General features: G+C 43.3%; 1 protein-coding gene across 2 annotated transcripts in view; it reads right to left on the reverse strand.

Annotated features, from left to right (window-relative positions):
• The window catches only part of LOC115201796 (acyl-coenzyme A thioesterase 1), a 38,282-nt gene that overhangs the window by 18,515 nt on the left and 3,919 nt on the right, over positions 1–15,848 (reverse strand). For both annotated transcript variants that reach the window (XM_029765674.1, XM_029765675.1), the window contains exon 3: positions 5,590–5,982. In XM_029765674.1, coding sequence (XP_029621534.1) covers positions 5,590–5,982 — 393 coding nt within the window. The remainder of the gene's footprint in view (positions 1–5,589; positions 5,983–15,848) is intronic.

Below are 15,848 nucleotides of genomic sequence, written 5' to 3' on the forward strand. Positions count from 1 at the left end.
CAATATTCCCAGGTAAGAAGTTTTAGGTTGTAGTTATTATAGGAATTATAGGACTATTTCTCTCTATACGATTTGTATTTCATATACCTTTGACTATTGGATGTTCTTATAGGCACTGTAGTATTGCCAGTGTAACAGTATAGCTTCCGTCCCTCTCCTCGCTCCTACCTGGGCTCGAACCAGGAACACATCGACAACAGCCACCCTCGAAGCAGCGTTACCCACGCAGAGCAAGGGAAACAACTACTCCAAGTCTCAGAGCGAGTGACGTTTGAAACGCTATTAGCGCGCACCCCGCTAACTAGCTAGCCGTTTCACATCGGTTACACCAGCCTAATCTTGGAAGTTGACAGGCTTGAAGTCATAAACAGCGCAATGCATTGCGAAGGGCTGCTGGCAAACGCACGAACGTGCTGTTTGAATGAACGCTTACGAGCCTGCTGCTGCCTACCATCGCTCAGTCAGACTGCTCTATCAAATCATAGACTTAATTATAACATAACACAGAAATACGAGCCAAGGGTCATTAATATGGTCGAATCCGGAAACTATCATCTCAAAAACAAAACGTTTTTCCTGTCAGTGAAATACGGAACCGTTCCGTATTTTATCTGACAAAAAAAAAATGACTAAGATCCCTAAGTCTAAATATTCCTGTTACGTTGCACAACCTACAATGTCATGTCATATTTACGTAAAATTCTGGCAAATTAGTTCGCAACGAGCCAGGCGGCACAAACTGTTGCATATACCCTGACTCTGCGTGCAATGAACGCAAAATGACACAATTTCACCTGGTTAATATTGCCTGCTAACCTGGATTTATTTTAGCTAAATACGCAGGTTTAAAAATACACTGCTCAAAAAAATAAAGGGAACACTTAAACAACACAATGTAACTCCAAGTCAATCACACTTCTGTGAAATCAAACTGTCCACTTAGGAAGCAACACTGATTGACAATACATTTCACATGCTGTTGTGCAAATGGCATACACAACAGGTGGAAATTATAGGCAATTAGCAAGACACCCCCAATAAAGGAGTGGTTCTGCAGGTGGGGACCACAGACCACTTCTCAGTTCCTATGCTTCCTGGCTGATGTTTTGGTCACTTTTGAATGCTGGCGGTGCTTTCACTCTAGTGGTAGCATGAGACGGAGTCTACAACCCACACAAGTGGCTCAGGTAGTGCAGCTCATCCAGGATGGCACATCAATGCGAGCTGTGGCAAGAAGGTTTGCTGTGTCTGTCAGCGTAGTGTCCAGAGCATGGAGGCGCTACCAGGAGACAGGCCAGTACATCAGGAGACATGGAGGAGGCCGTAGGAGGGCAACAACCCAGCAGCAGGACCGCTACCTCCGCCTTTGTGCAAGGAGGAGCAGGAGAAGCACTCCCAGAGCCCTGCAAAATGACCTCCAGCAGGCCACAAATGTGCATGTGTCTGCTCAAACGGTCAGAAACAGACTCCATGAGGGTGGTATGAGGGCCCGACGTCCACAGGTGGGGGTTGTGCTTACAGCCCAACACCGTGCAGGACATTTGGCATTTCACAGATGAAAGCAGGTTCACACTGACCACATGTGATGGACGTGACAGAGTCTGGAGACGCCGTGGAGAACGTTCTGCTGCCTGCAACATCCTCCAGCATGACTGGTTTGGCGGTGGGTCAGTCATGGTGTGGGGTGGCATTTCTTTGGGGGGCCGCACAGCCCTCCATGTGCTCGCCAGAGGTAGCCTGACTGCCATTAGGTACCGAGATGAGATCCTCAGACCCCTTGTGAGACCATATGCTGGTGCGGTTGGCCCTGGGTTCCTCCTAATGCAAGACAATGCAAGACAATGCTAGACCTCATGTGGCTGGAGTGTGTCAGCAGTTCCTGCAAGAGGAAGGCATTGATGCTATGGACTGGCCCGCCCGTTCCCCAGACCTGAATCCAATTGAGCACAACTGGGACTTCATGTCTGGCTCCATCCACCAATGCCACGTTGCACCACAGACTGTCCAGGATTTGGCGGATGCTTTAGTCCAGGTCTGGGAGGAGATCCCTCAGGAGACCATTCGCCACCTCATCAGGAGCATGCCCAGGCGTTGTAGGGAGGTCATACAGGCACGTGGAGGCCACACACACTACTGAGCCTCATTTTGACTTGTTTTAACTTCTTTGGGCTATGTGGGACGTTAGCGTGCCACCTGTGGCGCACCCTATCAACAGCAGGTGCATTTCAAGAGCGGCAAATTTGAAACCAAATAAATGTCAAAATTCAAGTTTTTCAAACATACAACTATCTGGCACCCTTTGAAAGATAAACATCTCCTTAATCTAACCACGTTTACCGATTTCAAAAAGGTTTTACGGGGAAAGCATAAAGTTAGGTTATGTTAGGAGAGTACATTGACAATAGCTGTGTGTAGTGTATTGTCAATTCAAAGACAGGCGTCACCAAAACCATAAAATCAGCTAAAATTATGCACTAACCTTTTACAATCTCCATCAGATGACACTCCTAGGACATTATGTTAGACAATGCATGCATTTTTAGTTCTATCAAGTTCATATTTATATCTAAAAACAGTGTTTTACTATGGCGTTGATGTTCAGGAAATCGTTTCCCTCCAATACCGGCAGTCAAGTCATCACAACAAAATAATTAATTAATATTAGAAAACATTGGTAAAATATTATATTGTCATTCAAAGAATTATAGATATACATCTCTTGAACGCAATGGACTTGCCAGATTTAAAATTAACCTTACTGGGCAATCACACTTTGCAATAATCTGAGCACTGCGCCAGAAAAATACGCATTGCGATACAGACTAACCGCCATGTTGGAGAGATCTAAAATCGAAAATACTATGTAAATAATCCATTACCTTTGATTCTCTTCATCAGATGTCACTTCCAAAGAATCCCAGGTCCATAACGAATGTAGTTTTGTTCAAAAAAGCTCATCATTTATGTCCAAAAACCTCCGTGTTGTAGCACATGATCTAAGCCAGCCGGACTTCACTTCACTTCCCGAACGGAAAAAATATATTTCCTGTTCGTTCAAACATGTCAAACGTTGTATCGCATAAATCATTAGGGCCTTTTTTAACCAGAACATGAATAAAATTCAAGGCGGACCATTGGGTTCTCTTTTAAAATGTTTCGGAATGAGAGTACCCACCATCAAATCGCGCGCCAGGTGTCTAATGGGCCATCGCCGTTCCAACGCTCTTCTTCAGTCAGATCTCACTGTAGAAGACTCAAAACACTTTGTAAAGGCTGGTGACATCTTGTGGAAGCAATAGGAAGTGCCACAATATTCCTCAGCCCCTTTGTTTTTCAATGGCATAGGCTCAAAGTCAATTCAACACATCAGGTATCCACTTCCTGTCAGAATCTGTCTCAGGGTTTTGCCTGCCAAATGAGTTCTGTTATACTCACAGACACCATTCAAACAGTTTTAGAAACTTTAGGGTGAGAAGATTCCATACAGGAAGTGCCCTGTCTGACAATTTGTTCTCCTTCTGTGGCATCTCTATCGAAAATACAGCATCTCTGCTGTAACGTGACATTTTCTAGGGCTTCCATTGGCTCTCAGAAGGCGCCAGAAAGTGGAATGACGTCTCTCCAGTCTCTAGGCGAAAAACAGCAGGGGATTTTGTGAGTGGTCAGGCTGAGAACAGTGACACTGGAGATGCGCATTCATGAGAATTCTCAATTTTTTTCTTTCAGCCTTTGAATGAATTCAACGTCGCCCGGTTGGAATATTATCGCTATTTTACGAGAAAAATTGCATAAAAATTGATTTTAAACAGCGTTTGACATGCTTCGAAGTACGGTAATGGATTATTTTGAAATATTTTGTCACGAAATGCGCAATGCTCGTAACCCTTATTTACCCTTCGGATAGTGTCTTGAACGCACGAACAAAACGCCGCTGTTTGAACATAACTATGGATTATTTGGGACCAAACCAACATTTGTTATTGAAGTAGAAGTCCTGGGAGTGCATTCTGACGAAGACAGCAAAGGTAATAACATTTTTCTTATAGTAAATCTGACTTCGGTGAATGCTAAACTTGCTGGGTGTCTAAATAGCTAGCCCTGTGATGCCGGGCTATCTACTTAGAATATTGCAAAATGTGCAGTTTTTTGGTATCTGTACTTTACCATTTATATTTTTTTACAACTTTTACTTCACTACATTCCTAAAGAAAATATACTTTTTACTCCATACATTTTCCCCTGACACCCAAAATTATATATTTTGAATGCTTAGCAGGCAGGAAAATTGTCAAATTCACACCCTTATCGAGAAAACATCCCTGGTCATCCCTACTGCCTCTGATCTGGCAGACTCAATATGCTTAATTTGTAAATGATATCTGAGTGTGCCCCTGGCTATACATAAATAAAAAAACAAGAAGTGTGCCGTCTGGTTTGCTTAATATAAGAAATTAGAAATGATTTATACTTTTACTTTTGATTCTTAAGTATATTTTGGTAATTTATTAACTTTTGATACTCAAGTATATTTAAAACCAAATAACTTTACTGAAGTTGTATTTTACTGGGTGACTTTCACTTGAGTCATTTTCTATTAAGGTATCTTTACTTTTACTCAAGTATGACAATTGGGTACTTTTTCCACCACTGCGTTTCCATTTTGAACCATTTCAAGTGTCTGAAGGTACAAACTGGAGAGTAAATCAAGTGCACCTATAGGCCTACCGCTAGCCAATCGGATTGCTCAGATCACCTGCTGCTTCCTCGAGTGCACAGCAAAGTGATAATGTATTGGGCCTATAGCATACTGCACAAATAACAGCTTTTAATAGGTTAATGTTGCATAGGCTTATGTTTAAGTCATGATTTAAAAAAACATGAACGGTAGATCTCGGCTCAAAAAAGGTTGGTGACGACTGTTCTAACACGTATTGACTCAGAGTGAATAATTACGTAAATGAGATATCTGTATCTCATTTTCAAAATATTTGCAAAAGTATTTTTTTTTTTAGGTGTGTAAATGGATGAGGGAAAAAAATAAATGTAATCCATTTTGAATTCAGGCTGACAAAGGCTTTGAGGCTGATAAGCTAGATAAAGAGCAGTGATACTAGCAGGAGTAGTGTGCAGGTTTCTTCTTTTTCTCAGGCTTTAACACAACAAAATGTGGAATAAGACAAGGGGTATAAATACTTTCTGAAGGCATTGTATGTATGGAAGGTTGCATTCAAATCAAAAGGGTGTCTCTGCCTTTCAGTGTCTGCCTGCCAGCTAGTTTAGGCTAGTTAAGAATACTATAGTTATCACGTCATTGAGACAACTCTGACGCTCAAAGTTCCTCCATATTAGCAGCTCCTCCATAAGCATCTAGCTAGTATATAATTAAGTGAACTAACTTTACTATGCTGGTCGGAACAATGGAACGGAATAAAATAAATAGAGGTTCTGTTCAGAACGAAACTATTGGAAGTATAATTTCAGTTTCAACCCCTGCTATTCAGTAAAGGCTGAAACATCATGTGTTTATCTAGTAGTACTTGATTAAACTTTTTGCTATCAAAATGTTTGTGTTCAGGTTTATTTCCTTACCTCAAAGTTCTCTTTCCCATGATGCCTCAGCCGGGCGGCGGCCTGTTGGGCGAAGAGACAGCTGTTCCAGTTCCTGTCGTCCTCAGAGGCGGCGAAGAGGAACCTAGAACTGGAACGTTCTATTGGGATCACGGAACCGCGGTTCCCCTCAGTCTCTGGGTCCGGTAAGGCGTCTCGGATGTCAAGGATGCCGGACGGTGAGAAGGTGACGTTCTCAACGATAGGCGTGATGGAAGGGATGATCAGGTCTTTGTAGTGCAGTGGCACCACCGTATTAGCGTTGCTGCCGTTGATCCAGGCTGTGGCTGAGATGCCAGAGAGAAAAGACGCCATGGACAGAGCCAGATCCCCACTCTTCGAGATGGACAGGATTCCTATTCCTGGACCTTGTACCTATAAAAACAACAAAACAAAATATGTTTTATTATCACAGGGGTTAAAGCAAAAAAAACATACCAGATCGATTGTCTGGGGCCAAGTTAACCTCCCCATTAATGTAGAAAGTGATGACCAAGGTTTTAGGAATGAGGATCATTTTGTTAATGATAAAGTATGATGGCGCCGACAGACATGGCAGCTCTGCTTCTAGCTCCTTAGCAACTTTGCAGTATTTTGTTTATTTGTGTGTTGTTTCTTACATTAGCCTAGAAATTTTTTTGTGTTATTACATACAGCCAGAAATAACTTTGATATGAGAGCGGCGCTAACTCACCAGCATTACGACTTCCAAAATTGGAGCCTTTGTTCTTACCCCCCAGGGCAATTGAACTTATCCCAGAGGCTGCTCCAAGTGTACTTCTAGTCCAACTCAGGCGGTGACCACACCATCCACCACTTCCGAGTATATTACTCGCTAATGTTCAGTCTCTGGACAATAAAGTAGACGAGCTCAGGGCGAGGATCTCCTTCCAGAGAGACATCAGGGACTGTAAACATACTCTGTTTCACTGAATCATGGCTCTCTCAGAATATAATGTCCCCATTCATACAGCTAGCTGGGTTCTCAGTTCATCACACAGACAAGAATAAAGAACTCTCCGGGAAGAAGAAAGGCGGTGGTTTAGGTTTCATGATTAACAACTCATTGTGTGATTGTGATAACATACAGAAACTCAAATATTTTTGTACACCCGACTAGAACACTTCAATCAAATGCCGAGCGTATTACCTCCCAAGAGAATTATCTTTGGTATGGTCACAGCCGTGTATATTCCGCCTCAAGCCGATACCACGACAGCCCTAAAGGAACTACACTGGACTATATGCAAACTGGCAACCACATACCCTGAGGCCGCATTTATTGTAGCTGGGGATTTTAACAAAGCAAATGAGGAAAACACTACCTAAGTTCTATCAACACATTGACTGTAGTACTCGCACTTGAAAAACACTAGACCACTGCTACTCCCCCTTTCAAGATGCCTGCAACGCCCTCCCTTCTCCAAAATCAGATCACAACTCCATTTTGCTCCTCCCTTACCATAGGCAGAAACTCAAACAAGAAGTACCAGTGCTAAGGTCTATTCAATGTTGGTCTGACCAATCGGAATCCATGCTTCAAGATTGTTTTGATCATGAGGACTGGGCTGTGTTCCATGTAGCCTCTGAGAGTAACATTAACGTATACAAAGACACGGTGACAGAGTTAACCTCTTACATCTAGACGTTCCGCTAACGAAACACCTGCTCCAATATCCAATGATGGGCGTGGCGCGAAATACAAACTCCTCTAAAATCCGAAAACTTCAATTTTTCAAACATATGACTATTTTACAGCATTTTAAAGACAAGACTCTCGTTAATCTAACCACACTGTCCGATTTCAAAAAGGCTTTACAGCGAAAGCAAAACATTAGATTATGTCAGCAGAGTACCCAGCCAGAAATAATCAGACACCCATTTTTCAAGCTAGCATATAATGTCACAAAAAACAAAACCACAGCTAAATGCAGCACTAACCTTTGATGATCTTCATCAGATGACAACCCTAGGACATTATGTTATACAATGCATGCATGTTTTGTTCAATCAAGTTCATATTTATATCAAAAAACAGCTTTTTTACATTAGCATGTGACGTTCAGAACTAGCATACCCCCCGCAAACTTCCGGTGAATTTACTAAATTACTCACGATAAACGTTCACAAAAAACAAATTATTTTAAGAATTATAGATACAGAACTCCTCTATGCACTCGATATGTCCGATTTTAAAATAGCTTTTCGGTGAAAGCACATTTTGCAATATTCTCAGTAGATAGCCCAGCCATCACGGCTAGCCATTTAGACACCGACCAAGTTTAGCCCTGACCAAAGTCAGATTTACTATAAGAAAAATATTACCTTTGGTGTTTTTCGTCAGAATGCACTCCCAGGACTTCTACTTCAATAACAAATGTTGGTTTGGTCCCAAATAATCCATTGTTATATCCAAACAGCGGCGTTTTGTTCATGCGTTCAAGACACTATCCGAATGGTAAAGAAGGGTTACGAGCACGACGCATTTCGTGACAAAAAAATTCTAAATATTCCATTACCGTACTTTGAAGCATGTCAACCGCTGTTTAAAATCAATTTAAAAGCGATAATATTCCGACCGGGAGTCGTTTTATCCGTTCAAAGACGATAGAATAAAAACATGGTGTCGTCTCGTGCACGAGCATGAGTCCCATCGTCCGCTGATAGACCACTTGCCAAACGCGCAAATGTGTTTCAGCCTGGGGCTGCCTCGATATCATTCAGCTTTTTCCCGGGCTCTGAGAGCCTATGGGAGCCGTAGGAAGTGTCACGTTACAGCAAAGATCCTCAGTCTTCAATAAACAGAGACAAGAAGAACAAGATCTTGTCAGAGAGGGCACTTCCTGTAAGGAATCTTCAGGTTTTTGCCTGCCAAATGAGTTCTGTTATACTCACAGACACCATTCAAACAGTTTTAGAAACTTTGGAGTGTTTTCTATCCAAAGCTAATAATTATATGCATATTCTAGTTTCTGGGCAGGAGTAATAATCAGATTAAATCGGGTACGTTTTTTATCCGGCCGTGAAAATACTGCCCCCTATCCATAACAGGTTAATCAGGAAGTGTATAGGGGATGATGTTCCCATGGTGACTTAAAACATACCCAAACCAGAAACTGTGGATAGATGGCAGCATTCGTGCAAAACTGAAAGCGCAAACTGCAATTAACAATGGAAAGGTGACTGGATATATGGTTAAATAAACAGTGTAGTTATTCCCTCCACAAGACAATCAAACAGGAAAAACATCAGTACAGAGACAAAGTGGAGTCGCAATTCAACAGCTCAGACAAGACGTATGTGGCAGGGTCTACAGACAATTACAATGGGAAAACCAGCCACGTCGCGAAAACCAACGTCTGGCTCCCAGACAAGCTAAACACCTTCTTCGCCCGCTTTGAGGATAACACAGTGCCACTGACGCGGACCGCTCCCATGGCCTGTGGGCTCTCGTTCTCCGTGGCCGACGTCAGTAAGACATTTAAGCGTGTTAACACTCGCAAGGCTGCCGGACCAGACGGCATCCCTAGCCGCGTCCTCAGAACATGCGCAAACCAGCTGGCTGGAGTGTTTACGGACATATTCAATCTCTCCCTATCCCAGTCTGCTGTCCCCACTTGCTTCAAGATGTTCACCATTGCTTTCGTGGGTACAGGAACAAAGGTAACTGAACTAAATGACTATCACCCCATAGCACTAATTTCTGTCATCATGAAGTGCTTTGAGAGGCTAGTTAAGGATCATATCACCTCTACCTTCGCTGACACCCTCGACCCACTTCAATTTGCTTACCGCCCCAATAGATCCACAGAAGATGCAATTGCCATCGCACTGCCCTTTCCCATCTGGACAAGAGGAATACCTATGTAAGAATGCTGTTCATTGACGACAGCTCAGCTTTCAACACCATAGTACCCTCCAAGCTCATCATTAAGCTTGGGGCCCTGGGTCTGAACCCCGCCCTGTGCAATTGGGTCCTGGACTTCCTGACGGGCCGCCCCCAGGTGGTGAAGGTAGGAAACAACATCTCCACTTCACTGATCCTCAACACTGGGGCCCCACAAGGGTGCGTGCTCAGCTCCCTCCTGTACTCCCTGTTTACCCATGACTGAGTGGCCATGCACGCCTCTAACTCAATCATCAAGTTCCTCAGCGTACACATCACTGACAATCTGAAATGATCCACCCACAAACACTGTGTTGAAGGCACAACAGCACCTCCTCAACCTCAGGAGGCTGAAGAAATTTGTCTGGGCCCCTAAGACCCTCACAAACATTTTCAGATGCACAATTGAGAGCATCCTGTCGGGCTGTATCACCGCCTGGTACAGCAACTGCACCGCCCGCAACCACAGGGCTCTCCAGAGGGTGGTGCAGTCTGCACAACGCATCACCGGGGGAACACTGCCTACCCTCCAGGACACCTACAGCACCCGATGTCACAGGAAGGCCAAAAAGATCATCAAGGACATCAACCACCTGAGCCACGGCCTGTTCACCCCGCTAACATCCAGAAAGCGAGGTCATTGCAGTTGCATCAAAGCTGGAGCCGAGAGACTGAAAAACAGCTTCTATCGCAAGGCCATCAGACTGTTAAACAGCCATCACTAGCTGGCAACCACCCGGTTACTCAACACCGCACCTTAGAGACTGCTGCCCTATCTATATACATAGTCATGGAATCATCGGTCACTTTAATAATGGAACACTAGTCACATTAATAATGTTTACATACTGCTTTACTCATCTCATATGTATATACTGTATTCTATTTCACTGTATTTTAGTCAATGCCACTCTGATATGGCTCATCCCAATATTTAGATATTCCATTGTCTTCCTTTTAGATTTGTGAATTATTAGATAACACTGCACTGTTGGAGCTAGGAACACAAGCTTTTCACTACACCCGCAATAACATAGCTAAATATGTTTATGTGGCCAATAAAATGTGACAATTTGATTTTGATTTGATTAAAAGTATTAAACTGCGGGTTTGACCAATTCCAGTCCCCTTAGGGTCTGGGATTCTCTTCGGGGGAATTTCTATGTATAAGGACTGAGAAGCTCAGTTACGGTGACTTTTTTACAGTATATTCTATACCAAAATGAATGAAAATAAAAAGGCTGACAAAATCTCAAATCTAATATCCACCTCCAGAACAAAGCCAATTAAATGTTTAGAAAAAATCCACACCATACCACAATGAGGTCCAGACATTTTTGCAAAAGTGTTAAAAATAAACTGAAATATCACATTTACATTAGTATTCAGACCCTTTACTCAGTACTTTGTTGAAGCACCTTTGGCAGCGATTACAGCCTCAAGCCTTCTTGGGTATGACGCTACAAGCTTGGCACACCGGTATTTGGTGAGTTTCTCCCATTCTTCTCTGCAGATCCTCTCAAGTTCTGTCAGGTTGGATGGGGAGCGTCGCTGCACAGCTAATGTTCAGGTCTCTCCAGAGATTTTCCATGGGGTTCAAGTCCGGGCTCTGGCTAGGCCACTTAAAGACATTCAGAGACTTGCCCCGAAGTCAGTCTGAGTTGTCTTGGCTGTGTGCTTAGGGTCGTTGTCCTGTTGGAAGGTGAACGGTCACCCCAATCTGAGGTCCAGAGTGCTCTGGAGCAGGTTTTCATCAAGGATCTCTGCTCCATTCATTTTCCCCCTCGATCCTGACTAGTCTCCAAGTCCCTGCCGTTGAAAAACATCCCCACCATGCTTCACCGTAGGGATGGTGCCAGGTTTCCTCCAGATGTGACGTTTGGCATTCAGGCCAAAGAGTTCAATCTTGGTTTCATCAAACCAGAGAATCTTGTTTCTCATGGTCAGAGTCTTTAGGTGCCTTTTGGCAAACTCCAAGCGGGCTGTCACGTGCCTTTTACTGAGGAGTGGTTTCTGTCTGGCCACTACCATAAAGACCTGATTGGTGGAGTGCTGCAGAGATGGTTGTCCTTCTGGAAGGTTCTCCCATCTCCATAAAGGAACACTGGAGCTAACCAAGGCCCTTCTCCCCCGATTGATCAGTTTGGCAGGCCGCCAGCTCTAGGAAGAGTCTTGGTATTTCCAAACTTCTTCCATTTAAGAATGATAGAGGCCACTGTGTTCTTGGGAAACTTCAATGATGCAGACATTTTTTGTTACCCTTCCCCAGATCTATGCCTGACACAATCCTGTCTCGGAGCTCTACGGACAATTACTTCGACCTCATGGCTTGGTTTTTGCTCTGACATGCACTGTCAACTGTGGGACCTAATATAGATAGGTGTGTGCCTTTCCAAATCATGTCCAATCAATTGAATCTACCACAGGTGGACTCCAATCAAGTTGTAGAAACATCAAGGATGATCAATGGAAGGAGGATATACCGGAGCTCAATTTAGAGTATCATAGCAAAGGGTCTGAATACTTACAGTTGAAGTCGGAAGTTTATATACACTCAGGTTGGAGTCATTAAAACTCGTTTTTCAACCACTCCACAAATTTCTTGTCAAATAAAATAACATTTTATTGGTCACATACACATGGTTAGCAGATAATGCGAGTGTTGCGAAATGCTTGTGCTTCTAGTTCTGACCATGCAGTAATATCTAACAAGTAATCTAACAATTTCACAACAACTACCTTATACACACACAAGTGTAAAGGAATAAATAAGAATATGTACATAAAAATATATATGGATGAGCGATGGCCGAACGGCATAGGCAAGATGCAGTAGATGGTATAGAGTACAGTATATACATTTGAGATGAGTAATGTAGGGGATGTAAACATTATATAAAGTAGCATTGTTTAAAGTGACTAGTGATACATTTATTACATCCAATTTTTTATTATTAAAGTGGCTAGAGGTTTGAGTCAGTATGTTGGCAGCAGCCACTCAATGTTAGTGATGGCTGTTTAACAGTCTGATGGCCTTGATAGCTGTTTTTCAGTCCCAGCTTTGATGCACCTGTACTGACCTCACCTTCTGGATGATAGCGGGGTGAACAGGCAGTGGCTCGGGTGGTTGTTGTCCTTGATGATCTTTTTGGCCTTCCTGTGACATCGGGTAGTGTAGGTGTCCTGGAAAGCAGGTAGTTTGCCCCCGGTGATGCGTTGTGCAGACCTCACTACCCTCTGGAGTATAAACACCATGGGACCATGCAGCCGTTATACCGCTCAGGTAGGAGACGTGTTCTGTCTCCTAGAGATGAACGTACTTTGGTGCGAAAAGTGCAAATCAATCCCAGAACAACAGCAAAGGACCTTGTGAAGATGCTGGAGGAAACAGGTAAAAAAGTATCTATATCCACAGTAAAACAAGTCCTATATCGAAGTAACCAGAAAGGTCGCTCAGCAAGGAAGAAGTCACTGCTCTAAAACCGCCATAAAAAAGCCAGACTACGGTTTGCAACTGCACATTGGGACAAAGATCGTACTTTTTGGAGAAATGTCCTCTGGTTTGATGAAACAAAAATAGAACTGTTTGGCAATAATGACCATCGTTATGTTTGGAGGAAAAAGGGGAAGGCTTGCAAGCCAAAGAACACCATCCCAACCGTGAAGCACGGGGGTGGCAGCATCATGTTGTGGGGGTGCTTTGCTGCAGGAGGGACTGGTGCACTTCACAAAATACATGGCATCATGAAGAAGGAAAATGATGTGGATATATTGAAGCAACATCTCAAGACATCAGTCAGGAAGTTACAGCTTGGTCGCAAATGGGTCTTCCAAATGAACAATGACCCCAATCATACTTCCAAAGTCAAGGACAACAAAGTCAAGGTATTGGAGTGGCCATCACAAAGCCCTGACCTCAATCCTATAGAAGATTTGTGGGCAGAACTGAAAAGCGTGTGCGAGCAAGGAGGCCTACAAACCTGCCTCAGTTACACCAGCTCTGTCAGGAGGAATGGGCCAAAATTCACCCAACTTACTGTAGGAAGCTTGTGGAAGGCTACCCAAAACGTTTGACCCAAGTTAAACAATTTAAAGGCAATGCTACCAAATACTAATTGAGTGCATGTAAACTTCTGACCCACTGGTAATGTGATTAAAGAAATAAAAGCAGAAATAAATCCTTCTCTCTACTATTATTCTGACATTTCACATTCTTAAAATAAAGTGGTGATCCTAACTGACCTAAAACAGGGAATTCTTACTAGGATTAAATGTCAGGAATAGTGAAAAACGGAGTTTAAATGTATTTGGCTAAGGTGTATGTAAACTTTAACAGTATGTAAATAAGGTATGTTTTTTATTTTTAATACATTTGCAAAAATGTCTAAACACCTGTTTTCGCTTTGTCATTATGGGGTATTGTGTGTAGATAGATGAAGGATTTAAAAAAAAATCAATTTCAGAATAAGGCTGTAACGTGACAAGTGGGAAAAGTCAAGGGGTCTGAATACTTTCCGAATTTACTGTAAATGCCTTTTTACAACTACTTAAGAAAAATCACTGTCAGACCATACATCAAACTTGGTCCTCGGGACCCCAAGGGGTGCACGTTTTAGTTTTGGCCCTAGCACTACACAGCTGATTCAAGTAATCAACTCATCAAGATTTGATCTTTTGAATCAGCTGTGCACCTTTTGGGGTCCGGAGGACCGAGTTTGGAAAACACTGCCCTATAGGTTCCTGATTTCTACCTGGTTAAGATGGTGCCGGAGAAGGCAGACGTTTTACTGATGGTGTTTTTTTGTTTGTTTGTTTATAACTTGTTTTTTTATCTTATTTTGTACATAACGTTGCCGCTACAGTCTCTTATGACTGAAAATAACTTCTAGACACCCGGACTGCGATTACTCACCACGGACTAGCAGAATCCTTTTTTTCCTTTCATGACTCTGACGAGCCCGACGCAAAGGATATACTGCTTCCTCTGGAACAGGCCCCGATCCCTGTGATCTGCGTGAAGAGGCGGCGGAGAAAAAGGGGCCGAAGGTCGGGCTGCCTTTGAGAATTCGTAGGCGATGGAATAAACCCCCACTTCCCTCCATTCTGCTAGCAAACGTGCAATCTTTGGACAATAAAATCGACAAGTTACGTGGAAGATTAAACTACCAACGGGACATTAAAAAATCTAACATCTTATGCTTCACGGAGTCGTGGCTGAACGACGACAAAATCAACATACAGCTGGCTGGTTATACGATGTACCGGCAGGACAGAACAGCGGCATCTGGTAAGACAAGGGGCGGCGGTCTATGTATTTTTGTAAACAACAGCTGGTGCACGATATCTAAGGAAGTCTCGAGCTATTGCTCCCCTGAGGTAGAGGATCTCATGATGAGCTGTAGACCACACTACCTACTGAGAGAGTTTTCATCTGTATTCTTTGTAGCTGTTTACATACCACCACAGTCAGAGGCTGGCACTAATATAGCATTGAATGAGCTGTATTCCGCCATAAGCAAACAAGATAACCCTCCCCCAGAGGCGGCGCTCCAACTAGCCGGGGACTTTAATGCAGGGAAACTTAAATCCATTTTACCAAATTTCTATCAGCATGTTATATGTGCAACCAGAGGAAAAAGAACCACCTATAATCCACACACAGAGACACATACAAAGCTCTCCCTCGCCCTCCATTTGGCAAATCTGACCATAATAATATCCTCCTGATTCCTGCTTAAAAGCAAAAATTAAAGCAGGAAGCACCAGTGACTAGATCCAATAAAAAAAAGTAGTCAGAGGAAGCAGATGCTCAGCTACAGGACTGTTTTGCTAGCACAGACTGGAATATGTTCCGGGATTCCTCCGATGGCATAGAGGAGTATACCACATCAGTCATTGGCATCATCAATAAGTGCATCTATGAAGTCGTCCCCACAGTGACCGTACGTACATACCCCAACCAGAAGCCATGGATTACAGGCAGCATCCACACCGAGCTAAAGGCTAAAGCTTCCGCTTTCTTGGAGCGGGACTCTAACCCAGAAGCTTATAAGAAATCCCGCTATGCCCTCCAACGAACCATCACAGGCAAAGCGTTGATACAGGACTAAGATTGAATCGTACTACACCGGCTCTGACGCTCGTCGGATGTGGCAGGGCTTGCAAACCATTACAGACTACAAAGGGAAGCACTGCCGAGAGCTGCCCAGTGACAGAGGCCTAGCAGACGAGCTAAACTACTTCTATGCTCGCTCCGAGGGAAATAACACTGAAACATGCATGAGAGCACCAGCTGTTCTGGAAGACTGTGTGATCACGCTCTCCGCAGCTGATGTGAGTAAGACCTTTAAACAGG

Source organism: Salmo trutta, chromosome 1 (assembly GCF_901001165.1).
Source record: "Salmo trutta chromosome 1, fSalTru1.1, whole genome shotgun sequence".
NCBI classification, from domain to species: domain Eukaryota; kingdom Metazoa; phylum Chordata; class Actinopteri; order Salmoniformes; family Salmonidae; genus Salmo; species Salmo trutta.